General features: G+C 41.4%; 1 protein-coding gene across 1 annotated transcript in view; it reads left to right on the top strand.

Moving 5' to 3' along the window:
- The window catches only part of LOC117521501 (annexin A2-like), a 94444-nt gene extending 79191 nt beyond the window's left edge, over nt 1–15253 (top strand). The window contains exon 13 of the mRNA XM_034182815.1: nt 15097–15253. Coding sequence (XP_034038706.1) covers nt 15097–15156 — 60 coding nt within the window. The 3' untranslated portion in view covers nt 15157–15253. The remainder of the gene's footprint in view (nt 1–15096) is intronic.
- Nucleotides 15254–16275: the final 1022 nt, after the last annotated feature.

Genomic DNA, 16275 nt, shown 5'->3' with positions numbered 1-16275 from the left:
CAGGCAGCTGGAAACCATTCGAAAAATTTATCTGGCTTTCTGTGAAAATTTTACGGGCTTCACAGAGAATAAGGAGTGTTACTACAACTTTAAGGACTGCCCACAATGGCGCACGGCGCGCCACGCTCCGAGCCGCCATCGAGAGGCAGAAACCACCACATCATTTCTAAACAGGTGGCTGTGTGGATCCGGGACCGTCGTGTGCAATTTCTCTGGTTATCACAAGAGCTGGACATCAGCTATTTTCAGGCAGATTTCACTTTTAACAAGAGATTTTGTCATGGAAAGCCGCTCGGAGGCTTCGCGCATCACGACCGATTCGCTGATCGAGTGAGACAAAGGAACACCTCTGTTTCGGAGTGTTAAAGGACAGCCCAGCTCTCACAATTTCTCTTATACTCACTCGACTGGTAAGCACTGAAAGCCGAGATAGGCATGTCCCAACTTGTCCTTTAAAAACCTTTAAAAAAAGCCCAAATCATTCCGCCATTTCCTCGCACTGGGCCTCATGTATCAACGTGCGTACGGCGATATTTGAGCATATATGGGGTGTACGCCAAAACAGCTACGCTACTTGGCATTTATCAGTGTGGTCGTTGGTGTACGCTGCGCTGAAAATATACACCAGGTCGAGAGGTGGCGTAAATTAGTAGCATTTTTCTGTGTGTGTTCAGTCGTGAATCTCCATTGAAAATGCATTAACATCTGGAAATGTCATCAATATTTTGCCCGGTTAGGAGATGTCATGCTGTCCACGTTTTCGTTTCAAAGAAAAAAATATATACAGATAATATCATGAAATGCATTAAAATTGTAATCCTGTGAACTAATCCCCATTTTTACTAAATACAGTAGTGTTCAGAATAATAGTAGTGCTATGTGACTAAAAAGACTAATCCGGGTTTTGAGTATATTTCTTATTGTTACATGGGAAACAAGGTACCAGTAGATTCAGTAGATTCTCACAAATCCAACAAGACCAAGCATTCATGATATGCACACTCTTAAGGCTGTGAAATTGTGCTATTCATAAAAAAAGTAGAAAAGGGGGTGTTCACAATAATAGTAGTGTGGCATTCAGTCAGTGAGTTTGTCAATTTTGTGGAACAAACAGGTGTGAATCAGGTGTCCCCTATTCAAGGATGAAGCCAGCACCTGTTGAACATGCTTTTCTCTTTGAAAGCCTGAGGAAAATGGGACGTTCAAGACATTGTTCAGAAGAACAACATAGTTTGATTAAAAAGTTGATTGGAGAGGGGAAAACGTATACGCAGGTGCAAAGAATTATAGGCTGTTCATCTACAATGATCTCCAATGCTTTAAAATGGACAAAAAAACCAGAGACGCGTGGAAGAAAACAGAAAACAACCATCAAAATGGATAGAAGAATAACCAGAATGGCAAAGGCTCACCCACTGATCAGCTCCAGGATAATCAAAGACAGTCTGGAGTTACCTGTAAGTGCTGTGACAGTTAGAAGACGCCTGTGTGAAGCTAATTTATTCGCAAGAATCACCCGCAAAGTCCCTCTGTTAAATAAAAGACGTGCAGAACTGGCCTAAAGAGAAATGGAGGAATATTTTGTGGACTGATGAGAGTAAAATTGTTCTTTTTGGGTCCAAGGGCCGCAGACAGTTTGTGAGATGACCCGCAAACTGTGAATTCAAGCCACAGTTCAGTGAAGACAGTGAAGCATGGTGGTGCAAGCATCATGATATGGGCATGTTTCTCCTACTATGGTGTTGGGCCTATATATGTTGGGCCTTCAGTTAATTCAAAATGCTGCAGCTAGAGTACTGACGGGGACTAGAAGGAGAGAGCATATCTCACCCATATTGGCCCCTCTTCATTGGCTTCCTGTTAATTCTAGAGTAGAATTTAAAATTCTTCTTCTTACTTATAAGGTTTTGAATAATCAGGTCCCATCTTATCTTAGGGACCTCGTAGTACCATATCACCCCAATAGAGCGCTTCGCTCTCAGACTGCAGGCTTACTTGTAGTTCCTAGGGTTTGTAAGAGTAGAATGGGAGGCAGAGCCTTCAGCTTTCAGGCTCCTCTCCTGTGGAACCAGCTCCCAATTCAGATCAGGGAGACAGACACCCTCTCTACTTTTAAGATTAGGCTTAAAACTTTCCTTTTTGCTAAAGCTTATAGTTAGCGCTGGATCAGGTGACCCTGAACCATCCCTTAGTTATGCTGCTATAGACGTAGACTGCTGGGGGGTTCCCATGATGCATTGTTTCTTTCTCTTTTTGCTCTGTATGCACCACTCTGCATTTAATCATTAGTGATCGATCTCTGCTCCCCTCCACAGCATGTCTTTTTCCTGGTTCTCTCCCTCAGCCCCAACCAGTCCCAGCAGAAGACTGCCCCTCCCTGAGCCTGGTTCTGCTGGAGGTTTCTTCCTGTTAAAAGGGAGTTTTTCCTTCCCACTGTAGCCAAGTGCTTGCTCACAGGGGGTCGTTTTGACCGTTGGGGTTTTACATAATTATTGTATGGCCTTGCCTTACAATATAAAGCGCCTTGGGGCAACTGTTTGTTGTGATTTGGCGCTATATAAAAAAATTGATTGATTGATATATCGCATACCAGGTATCATGGATCAGTTTGGATATGTCAAAATACTTAAAGAGGTCATGTTGCCTTATGCTGAAGAGGACATGCCCTTGAAATGGGTGTTTCAACAAGACAATGACCCCAAGCACACTAGTAAACCAGCTAAATCTTGGTTCCAAACCAACAAAATGAATGCCTCGCAGATGTGAAGAAATCATGAAAAACTGTGGTTATACAACTAAATACTAGTTTAGTGATTCACAGGATTGCTAAAAAAAGCAGTTTGAACACAATAGGTTTGATTTTGTAGCATCAACAGCAGATGCTACTATTATTGTGAACACCCCCTTTTCTACTTTTTTTTACTAATAGCCCAATTTCATAGCCTTAAGAGTGTACATATCATGAATGCTTGGTCTTGTTGGATTTGTGAGAATCTACTGAATCTACTGGTATGGAAATAGAAGACTTAACAGTATTCCCTGAAAACTCCCTTCTGTCTGATCATTTTTTAATAACATTTACATTTACCCTGATGGACTACCCTGCAGTGGGGAATAAGTTTCATTACACTAGAAGTCTTTCAGAAAGCGCTGTAACTAGGTTTAAGGATATGATTCCTTCGTTATGTTCTCTAATGTCATATACCAACACAGAGCAGAGTAGCTACCTAAACTCTGTAAGGGAGTTAGAGTATCTCGTCAATAGTTTTACATCCTCTTTGAAGACAACTTTGGATGCTGTAGCTCCTCTGAAAAAGAGAGCTTTAAATCAGAAGTGTCTGACTCCGTGGTATAACTCACAAACTCGTAGCTTAAAGCAGATAACCCGTAAGTTGGAGAGGAAATGGCGTCTCACTAATTTAGAAGATCTTCACTTAGCCTGGAAAAAGAGTTTGTTGCTCTATAAAAAAGCCCTCCGTAAAGCTAGGACATCTTTCTACTCATCACTAATTGAAGAAAATAAGAATAACCTCAGGTTTCTTTTCAGCACTGTAGCTAGGCTGACAAAGAGTCAGAGCTCTATTGAGCTGAGTATTCCATTAACTTTAACTAGTAATGACTTCATGACTTTCTTTGCTAACAAAATTTTGACTATTAGAGAAAAAATTACTCATAACCATCCCAAAGATGTATCATTATCTTTGGCTGCTTTCAGTGATGCCGGTATTTGGTTAGACTCTTTCTCTCCGGTTGTTCTGTCTGAGTTATTTTCATTGGTTGCTTCGTCCAAACCATCGGCATGTTTATTGGACCCCATTCCTGCCAGGCTGCTCAAGGAAGTCTTACCATTATTTAATGCTTCAATCTTAAATATGATCAATCTATCTTTGTTAGTTGGTTATGTACCACAGGCCTTTAAGGTGGCAGTAATTAAACCATTACTTAAAAAGCCATCACTTGACCCAGCTATCTTAGCTAATTATAGGCCAATTTCCAACCTTCCTTTTCTCTCAAAGATTCTTGAGAGGGTAGTTGTAAAACAGCTAACTGATCACCTGCAGAGGAATGGTCTATTTGAAGAGTTTCAGTCAGGTTTTAGAATTCATCATAGTACAGAAACAGCATTAGTGAAGGTTACAAATGATCTTCTTATGGCTTCGGACAGTGGACTTATCTCTGTGCTTGTTCTGTTGGACCTCAGTGCTGCTTTTGATACTGTTGACCATAAAATTTTATTACAGAGATTAGAGCATGTCATAGGTATTAAAGGCACTGCGCTGCGGTGGTTTGAATCATATTTGTCTAATAGATTACAGTTTGTTCATGTAAATGGGGAATCTTCTTCACAGACTAAAGTTAATTATGGAGTTCCACAAGGTTCTGTGCTAGGACCAATTTTATTCACTTTATACATGCTTCCCTTAGGCAGTATTATTAGACGGTATTGCTTAAATTTTCATTGTTATGCAGATGATACCCAGCTTTATCTATCCATGAAGCCAGAGGATACACACCAATTAGCTAAACTGCAGGATTGTCTTACAGACATAAAGACATGGATGACCTCTAATTTCCTGCTTTTAAACTCAGATAAAACTGAAGTTATTGTACTTGGCCCCACAAATCTTAGAAGCATGGTGTCTAACCAGATCGTTACTCTGGATGGCATTTCCCTGATCTCTAGTAATACTGTGAGAAATCTTGGAGTCATTTTTGATCAGGATATGTCATTCAAAGCGCATATTAAACAAATATGTAGGACTGCCTTTTTGCATTTACGCAATATCTCTAAAATCAGAAAGGTCTTGTCTCAGAGTGATGCTGAAAAACTAATTCATGCATTTATTTCCTCTAGGCTGGACTATTGTAATTCATTATTATCAGGTTGTCCTAAAAGTTCCCTAAAAAGCCTTCAGTTGGTTCAGAATGCTGCAGCTAGAGTACTGACGGGGACTAGCAGGAGAGAGCATATCTCACCTGTGTTGGCCTCTCTTCATTGGCTTCCTGTTAATTCTAGAATAGAATTTAAAATTCTTCTTCTTACTTATAAGGTTTTGAATAGTCAGGTCCCATCTTATCTTAGGGACCTCGTAGTACCATATTACCCCATTAGAGCGCTTTGTTCTCAGACTGCGGGCTTACTTGTAGTTCCTAGGGTTTGTAAGAGTAGAATGGGAGGCAGAGCCTTCAGCTTTCAGGCTCCTCTCCTGTGGAACCAGCTCCCAATTCAGATCAGGGAGACAGATACCCTCTCTACTTTTAAGATTAGGCTTAAAACTTTCCTTTTCGCTAAGGCTTATAGTTAGGGCTGGATCGAGTGACCCTGGACCATCCCTTGGTTATGCTGCTTTAGACGTAGAAGGTGGGGGGGTTCCCATGATGCACTGTTTCTTTCTCTTTTTGCTCCGTATGCATCACTCTGCATTTAATCATTAGTGATCGATCTCTGCCCCCCTTCACGGCATGTCTTTTTCCTGGTTTTTTCCCTCAGCCCCAACCAGTCTCAGCAGAAGACTGCCCCTCCCTGAGCCTGGTTCTGCTGGAGGTTTCTTCCTGTTAAAAGGGAGTTTTTCCTTCCCACTGTTGCCAAGTGCTTGCTCATAGGGGGTCGTTTTGACCGTTGGGGTTTTTCATAATTATTGTATGGCCTTGCCTTACAATATGGAGCGCCTTGGGGCAACTGTTTGTTGTGATTTGGCGCTATATAAGAAAAAAGTTGATTGATTGATTGATTGACTGGTACCTTGTTTCCCATGTAACAATAAGAAATATACTCAAAACCTAGATTAATCGTTTTAGTCACATAGCACTACTATTATTCTGAACACTACTGTATACCTGTAATCTGAATACGTCTTGTTTTCTGTAACTGTAGTGGAATACAGTTACCTTTTTTGGTATCCTAATTATATAACGCCGTTACATGTATTCTGTTACTCCCCAAGCGTGTTGGTTGGACACACTTTTACCTTTAGAACTGCCTTAATTCTTGTTGGCATAGATTCAACAAGGTGTTGGAAACATTCCTCAGAACCGTTGATCCATACTGACATGATGTCATCATGCAGTCAATTAGAATATCACTGAAAAGTTAATTTATCTCACTAGTTCAATTCAAAATGTGAAACTCATATATTATATAGATTCATTACACACAGAGATATATTTCAAGCATTTTTTTTTGTTTTGTTTTTAATTGATGACTGGCTTATAGGGAAGGAAAAATCAGAAAGTATCTCAGAAAGTTAGAATATTACCCAAGACCAATAAAGTAATAATAATAATAATAAAATGTTGGCCTACAGAAAAGTATGTTTATGTTGGTATCCTTCATGGATTCCAGTTCATTTTAGAATTGATTTTAAGATTTTTTTTGTTTGATTTTAAAGCTATTAATGGCCCTCTTTACCTGTCTGAGATTTTAACTCTCCTCACTTGCAGTAGGACATTACAGGCATGTGGACAGCTTTATTTAGATGTTCTGAGGTCAAAATCTAAACTCTGGGGTGATCGTGCTTTTGCAGTAGCTGAACCCAGACTGTGGAACAAGCTACTGCTTGACTTACGCACTATTCCTGACCAAGCACCTTTTAAATCTAAGTTAAAGACTTATTGTAAGCTGGCTGTTAGCACCGAGTAGGGAGGTGACATGTTCTGTTTTCATGTGCTGTTTTTACGTTGTATGTGTTTTATTTGTATTTATGTGAATCTGTGTCTTACTGTAAAGCACTTTATAAATAAATGATTGATTGATTGATTGATTGATCCTTCTGTCTTGGAAGACAATGGAGTCTTGCGCCATGGGTCAGTCTGTGTTTGTGTTGCAGCATCTGTTGTGAATGAACAGTTTGATGTGTGATAGGCATGTCCTGTTACAGTTGCTGAAAATGAACATGGTGGCAGAGGGTGCTGACTTCTGACTGTAGTCTGCTGACTCTGTAGCCTATGTGTCCTCCGTTCCTCCTACTTGCCGTTCCTATTTTCCTCGGCTTGCTGGATCCCAGCCTTCATGATATGATGCCAGCTGGTACGTTTGAAGCTGCCATCTCAAGTTCAACAGGGTTGATGCCACCTGTCCTAAGGTTGCGTTTACACACGTCTTTGAAGTGTACTGCAGGTTGTTCTGTAGGCCTGGATCCAGTGGCCAGCTCGCAGTATGTCATGTTTTTAGGGATGCGGTCATCATCCATGTGCAAGACAAGGTCAAGGCAGTGCAGGCGTCTCTGTGAAAACATGGCAAACATACTTGGCATCCCTACCCAGCCAGGACATCCTTGTTTGTGACACAGTCCTGCCATGTTATGCCCAAGAGCCGTCTGAGACATCAAACATAGAATACGTTCAGTCTGTGTTCTTGATGAGCTGTTGTGGATGAAAATTTTCGCCATCCTGTTTTACACTTTAAGTCTCCCGATGGGCTTTTGGTAATTTATTCAAGCTTGAAGTCCCACACAGTACAAAAGTGTGCAGGAGGGTGGAAAGGCAAAGCCTGCCCTCCCCATCAGCACATTTAAGCCCTAGGAGAATAACTCACCCCAAGGAGTGTGGTTAATACAGAGCTCAGAGAATATTACCAGTTTCACAGGAAGGTTAAAAACATAATTTCACAAAATAGATGAAAACAGAATAACAGAGATATTAGCTTGCAGCTGTGTCTTCAGGGATAACTGTGTTTTCAGAAATTATCAGAACTTTCTGTGGCTGGAACAGCGTTTCTACCAGCAGAGACATCTTTCACTATCGTATCAGTAAGGAAACATGCAAGGATGTTCCAAGCACTTTGTGCCTGAAAACAGCAATATGATTTTATATGAATACATGGTAATACAGTATAAGCATTTATAAAAACGTCTAACACTTAAGCATTTCTATGATTTCTACAAAAGAGTATATAGTGTCCATGCTTCACTGTTGTAGGGTACTCAACACACATGCTTCTTGGTATGCTTTCATCTTGATGTTGATAGTCAGCATGGTGTTGTCCCATACTTTCTTTGCAAGAGAAGCCATTACTGTTGCTGCCTGGCTGATCTGTATGTTTAGCTTGGCATCCAGGGACAGGTTGCAGGTTGTTGAAGTTGTCAACAGTTTCGAGGATGTGGTTGTTAATGGTGATTTGAGGGGTGCTGCTGAAGTCTTGGTACATAATGTTGGTCTTCTTTATGCTGATGGTGAGGCTGAACTCTACGCAGGCATCTGCAAAGCAGGTGATGAGCTACTGTAGCGCTTCCTCGGTGTAAGCCGTGAGAGCAGTATCATCTGCGAAGAGCATCTTCCTGATGAGCACTTTGTGAACCTTTGTCTTTGCTTGGAGGCATGCCAGGTTGAAGAGGCTACCATCACTCCTGGTGTATCTTCACATTGTCAAGTTAGCAGCAGTGAGAAGAAAATGCAGAAGAGTGTTGAGCAAGGATGCAGCCTTGCTTTACACTGCTCTTGATTGGGAAAAGGTCCATAGATGACCTGTTGTATTGAACAGAGCCATTCATGTTGACATGAAAGGATGCTATCATCTTCAGGAGCTTGAGAGGGCATTCATTTCTGTGTAGAAGGGTGAAAAGGCCTATTTGGCTGACCAGGTCAAATGCCTTGGCCAGGACAATGAAGGCGATGAACAAGGCATATCTCTGCTCACATTTCTGTTGAAATTGTCTGAGGGAGAAGACCACAATGATCATTGACCTTTCAGCAGGAACACCGCACTGCATTTGTGGGTACACCCCTTAGAGAGTTTCTGCAGTATATGAAGGATGGCTTGGGTCAAGGCTTTTCCCACTGTGCTGAGGAGAGATATCCCGCGATAGTTGTTACAATTGCTGTGGTTCCCTTTGTTCTTATAAAGTGTGATGATTTTGACATCACGCATGTCCTGGAGTATGGTCCCTTCCTCCCACCATTGCAGGTCATGGATGTGGCTGAGGAGAGGGTCCTCCTTGCTTACTTTGATGATCTCAGCTGGGATGCCGTTGCTGCCTGGTGCTTTGTCACAGGCTAGTGATTCAATAGCCTTGCTGAACTCCCAAATGGTGGGTGACATAGTTGCCAGGGGGCGGGGTGATGTTTTGTAAGGCTGTGTCACTGACAACATTTTCCCTGGAGTACAGTTCCTGGTAATGTTCTGCCCATTTCACCTTTTGTTTGTTACAGTCTGTGATGATCTCACCTGAGGTTGATTTGAGTGGAGTGATCATGAAAGTGCTTGGTCTTGATGGTGCTTAAAAGTATTTTTATGCACTGTACAGTATATGGACTCAATACTTAGCCGGGGCTCCTTTTGCGTGAATTACTGCATCAGTGCAATGTGTCATGGAGGTGATCAGCCTGTGGACCTGCTGAGGATTTCTGGAAGTCCAAGTTAAGCCCCTTTCACACCGGGCCCACTTCGAGTTGCGTCGTGTGGCGTCATGACGACGCCACGTGGAAGCAACCCAGTGCCGAGACGATGTAGCTCAATGCCACAACAGAGTGAGGGATGCAAAGGATGAAGCGAATCGGACACCAAAAATTAAACGTGTAACTTTTTTGGTGTATTGTACTTGATGCAGAAATTAAGTAGTTTCAGCACAAGTCAAGGGAACACGACGGTACTCAACGTGACTGGAAGCCACACCCTCACAATACAATGTTACCCGATGCTAATTTATGATTCCTGCTGTGTTCCATTGTTCCCTAAGTATAAATCACACAGGATTGTTTGTATACCATGTACACAATGCAGTAAAAGTACACGCTCAAAAAGAGCACAGAAAAAAAAATGCTGCTGATTGCAGCCGCTGCTGCAGCTCCTCGCTTTTCTCTCACAAATGTGTTTAAATAAAGTCCATAAAAGTCCTGCTCACAGACTGATTGCCAGAGACAGGATATGTCCTCATCCAGTAAAAAGTCTGGACATCTCCAGTCCACTCACAGACGATTTGCTCACGCGCACACATGCGGACAATTAAAAGAAAAAAGAAACTGTCTGGCTGCTGCAGTTCGTCACTCTTCCCTCAAACTCTCTCATCATTCTATTAACTAAAGGACAAAAACAACATAGATCCTGCTCACAGACTGATTGCCAGAGACAGGACATGTCCACATCAAGTAGAACTCCAGTCATCTCCACATTTACCCAGGGACGGTTCTTTGCGAGTGCGCAGCTCACGGTCAAAGGAGGAAAGATAAACTATAACAGTACTCAGAGCGCAGATCTGCAGCTCAGCGCAAGAACAAATATAAACTAGAAGCGAAATCAAAGTGCACAGTCTGTCTGCAGCCAGACTGTGCACTTGGTTCTCTGTGTGAGGTCATTAGCAACACTCTGGAGAACTTTACTGCATACTGAGGAGGTAATTCAGCCATTTGATTCACGTGTATTGGCCCAGGGACATATCTAAAAGGTGCAGGACACCGGCCCTCGAGGCCTGGAATTGAATACCCCTGCAGTAGACCAACACCAGCAGATCAAATGAATGAAAAAAATCTTAGAGACTGTTACAGAGGAAATAGATCTTGGCGTTTTGATTTTGAACAATCTGTCTTTCTCCAAGCATATAGCTGTGTTGGCAGCCAAAAGTAACAGTTTATTGGGCATGATAAAAAGAGTTTTCTCTTACATTGACAAGGAGTCCTTCCTTCTCTTCTCTAAGAGCTTTGTTCGTCCACATCTCGAGTTTTGTGTGTAGGCCTGGGTGCCATATCTTGAGAAAGACAAAAATACATTGGAAAAGTGCAAAGAAGGGCCACTAAGTTGGTTCCTGAGTTGCAGCAACTGCCCTATGAGGACAGACTGGCTGAATTAGGGCTAACTACTTTAGAAGACAGACGTATCAGAGGCATTTTAATTGAAATGTACAAAATTTTGAATCTCTGAAATTTTCTTTGAGAGGAAAAGATATGCTGGATGAGAGGACATGAGCTAAGCCTTGAGGTTGAACGGTCTAGACTGAACCTTAAAAAAAAATTCTTTAGTAACAGAGCAATTGTATTATGGAATTCATTGCCAAATTAAGTGGTGCTCTCACCAAAGGTAAATGCCTTTAAGAAAAATTATGATTATTACTATACAAGCAACACCACCAGGTCTTAACTGTTGTCACTGATTTTAATGTATCTATTTTTAATGTATCTATTTTAATTTGTTACACAGTGGTGGCTGGTGAAAAACAGTCTTGGTGGGGCTGCTGTGCCAATAGATTCCCTTGCCTTGTCCAGTACAGGCATTCAAGTGAACAGTCGGAAAATTCCACAATAATCATTTCATGTCCTTCTCAAAATCAGCAGTTTTACAGATAAAGTTGCCCATTTACAGCTATATTAGGCCCCATTTCTACTTTGGAAAGGAGAGAGAGAGAGAGAGAGTGAGAGAAAATTAAGGTAATATTTTGCATGAACATTACTGAGTGGAATGGAGGCAAACTAAAGAAGCTAGAAAAACTTAAATTAAATAACTTGACTAACTAATAACACCAAAACCTTTAAATTAAATTGGTTAAAATTAATTAACAGTGTAGAGGACAAAGCAAATGAAGTTTACAAAACCACTTAATTAAATGCGTTGCTAAACTTGGGTTTGTCTGACTATAAGTGTCTTGTGTGAACTCAGTGGCTGAGTTAGAATTTCTTTTAAAAACATGCAAATTGCTATTTTAGGCTTTTGTTTTGTTTTTAAACTGAGCAAATAATTTGTTTTAGAGTGTGAAATACTCCAAAGAATATTTCACTTCTGTGAACTCAAAGTGAAATCAAAATACCAGCATGGCTGCAGCTTTGAACACTGTTACAAACAGCCCCGGCCTCCCCTATTACCATTCTAACTGGTCTGCTGTCCCAATAAAGATCACAGCTTTGACCCTTAAAACAAACAAACAAACATCACTCATTTGTTTTATCTTAAATTTTCATCCTCGTTTCCACACCAGGAGCAACATTGGGGAATAAATCCGAGCAGCTCGTCAGCTGAGCTGAAGTGGATCCAGAGGAGTCAGTCCGCAGCTGACAGAGGTGGATGCGCTTCTTTCCACCCCGCAGTAAAGAGCGCAGATCAGCAGCCTCCGTGACGTGTGCACGCTGACAGTGTGAATGAAGCCTGACACGGTTTATAACAAGTCAGACAAACGTCTCTCCTCCAACCGGGATGTGCAGTTCTCATTAAACCATGAGAAAGATCTGATGTGCGCACCTCCATGCGCCTCCAAAAGGATCCCTGCCAAACTTTGGTGTCATTGATTTGATTAGTTTTGTCCCGTTTTAAACCTCCGAAGAGTTCTTCAACTTACTCCAGCAAAACACACGGAGACAAAATCAAAATAAATAAATATAACCCAAACATCACCATCATCTCTTCCTGACTGACTGACAGCAGCTGCAGCGTCACGTGTATCACTGACTGTAATCTAACGTTCCCGCATTTTTGTAGCAAGGGCTAAAATTCCGGCACCCCAAAGCCATTAATTTTGGCAATGTTGATTTGCCAAATATTTATTAATTTTCCCTAGCAAGTACATACAATTGGTTATTTCGCTGCACTTCAAGGGCGCTTTAAATGAGCGCCCAAGACGAGGAATGATACGTTCTCTGCTTCTGTCAGTGGAAATGCACTGTTGAATGAGAGTCAGTTGGAGGAAGTGTTGTTTTAATCAATCATATTACATGTAGGCACATACTATTAAGTAAAACTGACATTGATAATACTTTTTAAATATATATATATTATGACTTTTCCCCTCCACATGTAGGAGGGCAGCGCCCTAGCACCCCCTATGGGCCAGCCACCACTGTTGTTACAGTGTATTTACCAGCGGCACCACCAGGTCTAAACAATTGCCAATGGTTCTAATGTTCTTATCTGCAATGTATTTTTTTAAATTTGTTATGATCTGTCACTATATACATTTTGTATATTTTTACTTTACACAATAAAATGATTTATGAATTAGATCACATAGCGCCAAATCACCACTAACTGTGGAAACTTCACACAGGACCTCAAGCAACTTAGACTCTGTCCTTCACTTTTCCTCCAGACTTTGGGACCTTGATTTCCAAATGAAATACAAAATTTACTTTAGTCTGAAAAGAGGACCAGTGGGCGGCAGTCCGATCCTTTTTCTCCTTAGTCCAGCTAAGACGCTTCTGACATTGTCTTTGATTCAGGAGCAGCTTGACATAAGGAATGTGACAGTTGCAGCCCATGTCCTCGATACATCTGTGTGTGATGGCTCTTGAATCACTGACTCAAGCCACAGTCTACTCCTTGTGAATTGCCACCAGATTCTTGAATGGGCGTTGCATCACAATCCTCTCAAGGATGTTGTCATCCCTGTTGCTTGTGCATCTTTTTCCACCACTGTTTTTCCTTCCACTCAACTTTGCATTAATATGGTTGGATACAGCACTCTGTGAACAGCCAGCTTCTTTAGCAACTCCCTCAGTATTGAAATTTTTTGACAATATTGTAATTTCCTGAGAAACTCAATTTTGGATTTTCATTAGCTGTAAACCATAATCATCAAAATTAAAAGAAATGAATGCTTGAAATATATCACTCTGTGCATAATAAATCGATATATGAGTTTCACTTACTGAATTGAATTACTGAATGAATTACCCTTCTAGTCGGATTTGTTTCCGGTGGGGGTCGGCCTTCAGCAAGGTTGCACTTTGTCACCAATCATGTTTGTGATATTCATGGACAGGATAGAGGCGTAGTCGGGGGAGAAGTGTCTTCAGTTTGACAGGCTCCTGTCTCATCACTGCTTTTTGCAGATGATGTGGACCTGTTGGCTTCATCGGCCTGTGACCTTCAGCACTCACTGGTTCGGTTCACAGCCAAGTGTGGAGCGGCTGGGATGAGGATCCGTACCTCTAAATCTGAGGCCATGGTCCTCAGCAGAAAACCAATGGATTGCCTATTCCAGGTAGGGAATAAGGTGTTGCCCCAAGTGAAGGAGTTCAAGTACCTCGGGGTCTTGTTCATGAGTGAGGGGACAATGGAGCATGAGCTTGGCTGGAGAATCGACGCAGCACGGGTGGTGTTGCATTCGTTCTACCATACTGTTGTGACGAAAAGGGAGCTGAGCCACAAGGTGAAGCTCTCGATCTACTGGTCAATCTTTGTTCCTCTTCTCACCTATGATTAATAGGGTTGGGTCATGACCAAAAGAACTAGATCACAGGTACAAGCGGCTGAAATTGGTTTCCTCAGGAGTGTGGCTGGTGTCTCCCTTAGACACAAGGTGAGAAGCTCGGTCATCTGTTGGGAGCGCGGAGTAGATCCACTGCTCCTTCATGTTGAAAGGGGCCAGCTGAGGTGATTCGGGCATCTGGTAAGGATGCTCCCTGGGTGCCTCCCTAGGGAGGTGCTCCAGGCACGTCCATCTGGGAGGAGACCCCAGAGAAGACCCAGGACTAGGTGGAGAGATTATATCTTCACACTGGCCTGGAAACACCTCGGGATCCCACAGTCAGAAGTGGTCAATGTGGCCAGTGAAAGGAAAGTTTGGGGTCCCCTGCTGGAGCTCTTGCCCCATGAACCAATCCTGGATACACGGTTGAAGATGAGTAATGAGTTGAGTTAGCTTTTTAATGGTATTCTAAATTATTGAGATGTATACCTGTAAATATAATTGTAGTAGTGCAAAAGGAATTTTTTTTTATGACTTACATCTTAAAAATTTGAAAGACCATATATCTTTAATGGAAATACTGTAGCATATTTTTTTTTTAGATGACCTGTTAGTACAAGTAACCACACAGCAAACAACATGATTTGAGATATTTTTAATAAAATACTCAGAAATGAAAAGTGGGTTGCTGCCTAAACCCACAGACACACTCGCATTTACCATGCTCCTGAATTTTCATTACTTTATGGCTTAAAATATCTTGAAAAGATGAGTTATATAAAATTGGTTATGGTTAGGGTTGTGATTGGCCTGGACCATTTTAAGTTTGAACGAGAGAGGGGCCAGTAAAAACATGAAATACAAGCTTTCAGATGCATCTGAAGCTCGGCAAACTGTGTTGTGAAAAATGAATGTTAATTTGAGCAGTTTTTTTGTGCCAGGAATGTTCTGCTGAAAACTGTTCTTGTTTGACCATGTCTGTACATTTTAGGAACACACAAAAGGTGACTACCAGAAGGCGCTGCTCAGTCTGTGTGGAGGAGACGACTGAACTCACTTTCCCAGAATGACCTCACCCGTCATTTCAGTATGAGAGTCTTTTGGGGCTGACTTCACAGAACACAAACTTCAACTCTTAGCACGTTCTATAAGAATAAAAATGCTTTATCTATTTGTGCGTTTCTGTGTTGTTTTATCAAAAGACCACCAGAGGGCAGCAGATCTTACACTTTGCCACAATTGCTGGTTTTCAGCATAAAAGCGACCTCTGTTCTGACATTTGAAAAATAAATCAACTTAAACTGACTCATTACACAGTTATGGGACATGTTAACATTTTTCAAAAGTGAAAGGATCATCTAATTATTTCTGGACTTGTGCAGATTTTAAGTGCATCGAGCCAGTGGTACCTGGAGACTTCGATTTACTGATTCCTATGTGTGTATCAGCAAATATAATTTAAATATTTATAAATAATAATTATAACTATTCCAAATGTTAATAAAGCCACCAACAACTGTTGTCTATATAATTATTACATTCGCCAAGGATGTAATAAAATCATCTACATTTATTAATTTATTTATTTATCTGTAGACCTGTCTGTGTGTTAGCAGGATTACATCAAAACTACTGCATGGATTTTGACAACATTTTCACTGCAGAGAATTTAGGCCATGGATTAAATTTTGGAGGTGATGCGGATCTGGATTTGGATTATAGATCATGATTTCACTTTATACAGGATTTGCAGGATTACGTCAAAAGTACTTCATGGATTCTCACCAAATATGCACCACAGATGCATATTATGCCATGGAAGACTCTACTAAATTTTGGAGGTGATCTGGATCCAGATTGGAGGACATCAAAAATCTCTGCTTGTTCTTGTCATTGTACATACAAATAAATTTGTCCTCTGCATTTAACCATCCTGATTACAGTTAGACACAATCCAACATTGGTGTAGTCTACATGGAACGCAGGTAGACGCCGTCTACCCACCTAAAAAGACCCGGAATTTCCGTCTACCCACTTCAAATTGCCCCGGGGAACGTGACGGTGTAAATAACATGAGCGCTTATTGACTGTAATTTTATTTTCTCCCTTTAAAAGACAGCCATCAGGCATCTATCACTGCAGAGTGCACCGTATGTGTCCCATCCCCATC

This window comes from Thalassophryne amazonica, chromosome 2 (genome assembly GCF_902500255.1).
Source record: "Thalassophryne amazonica chromosome 2, fThaAma1.1, whole genome shotgun sequence".
NCBI lineage: Eukaryota > Metazoa > Chordata > Actinopteri > Batrachoidiformes > Batrachoididae > Thalassophryne > Thalassophryne amazonica.
This window is presented reverse-complemented; position numbering and strand designations above follow the sequence as displayed.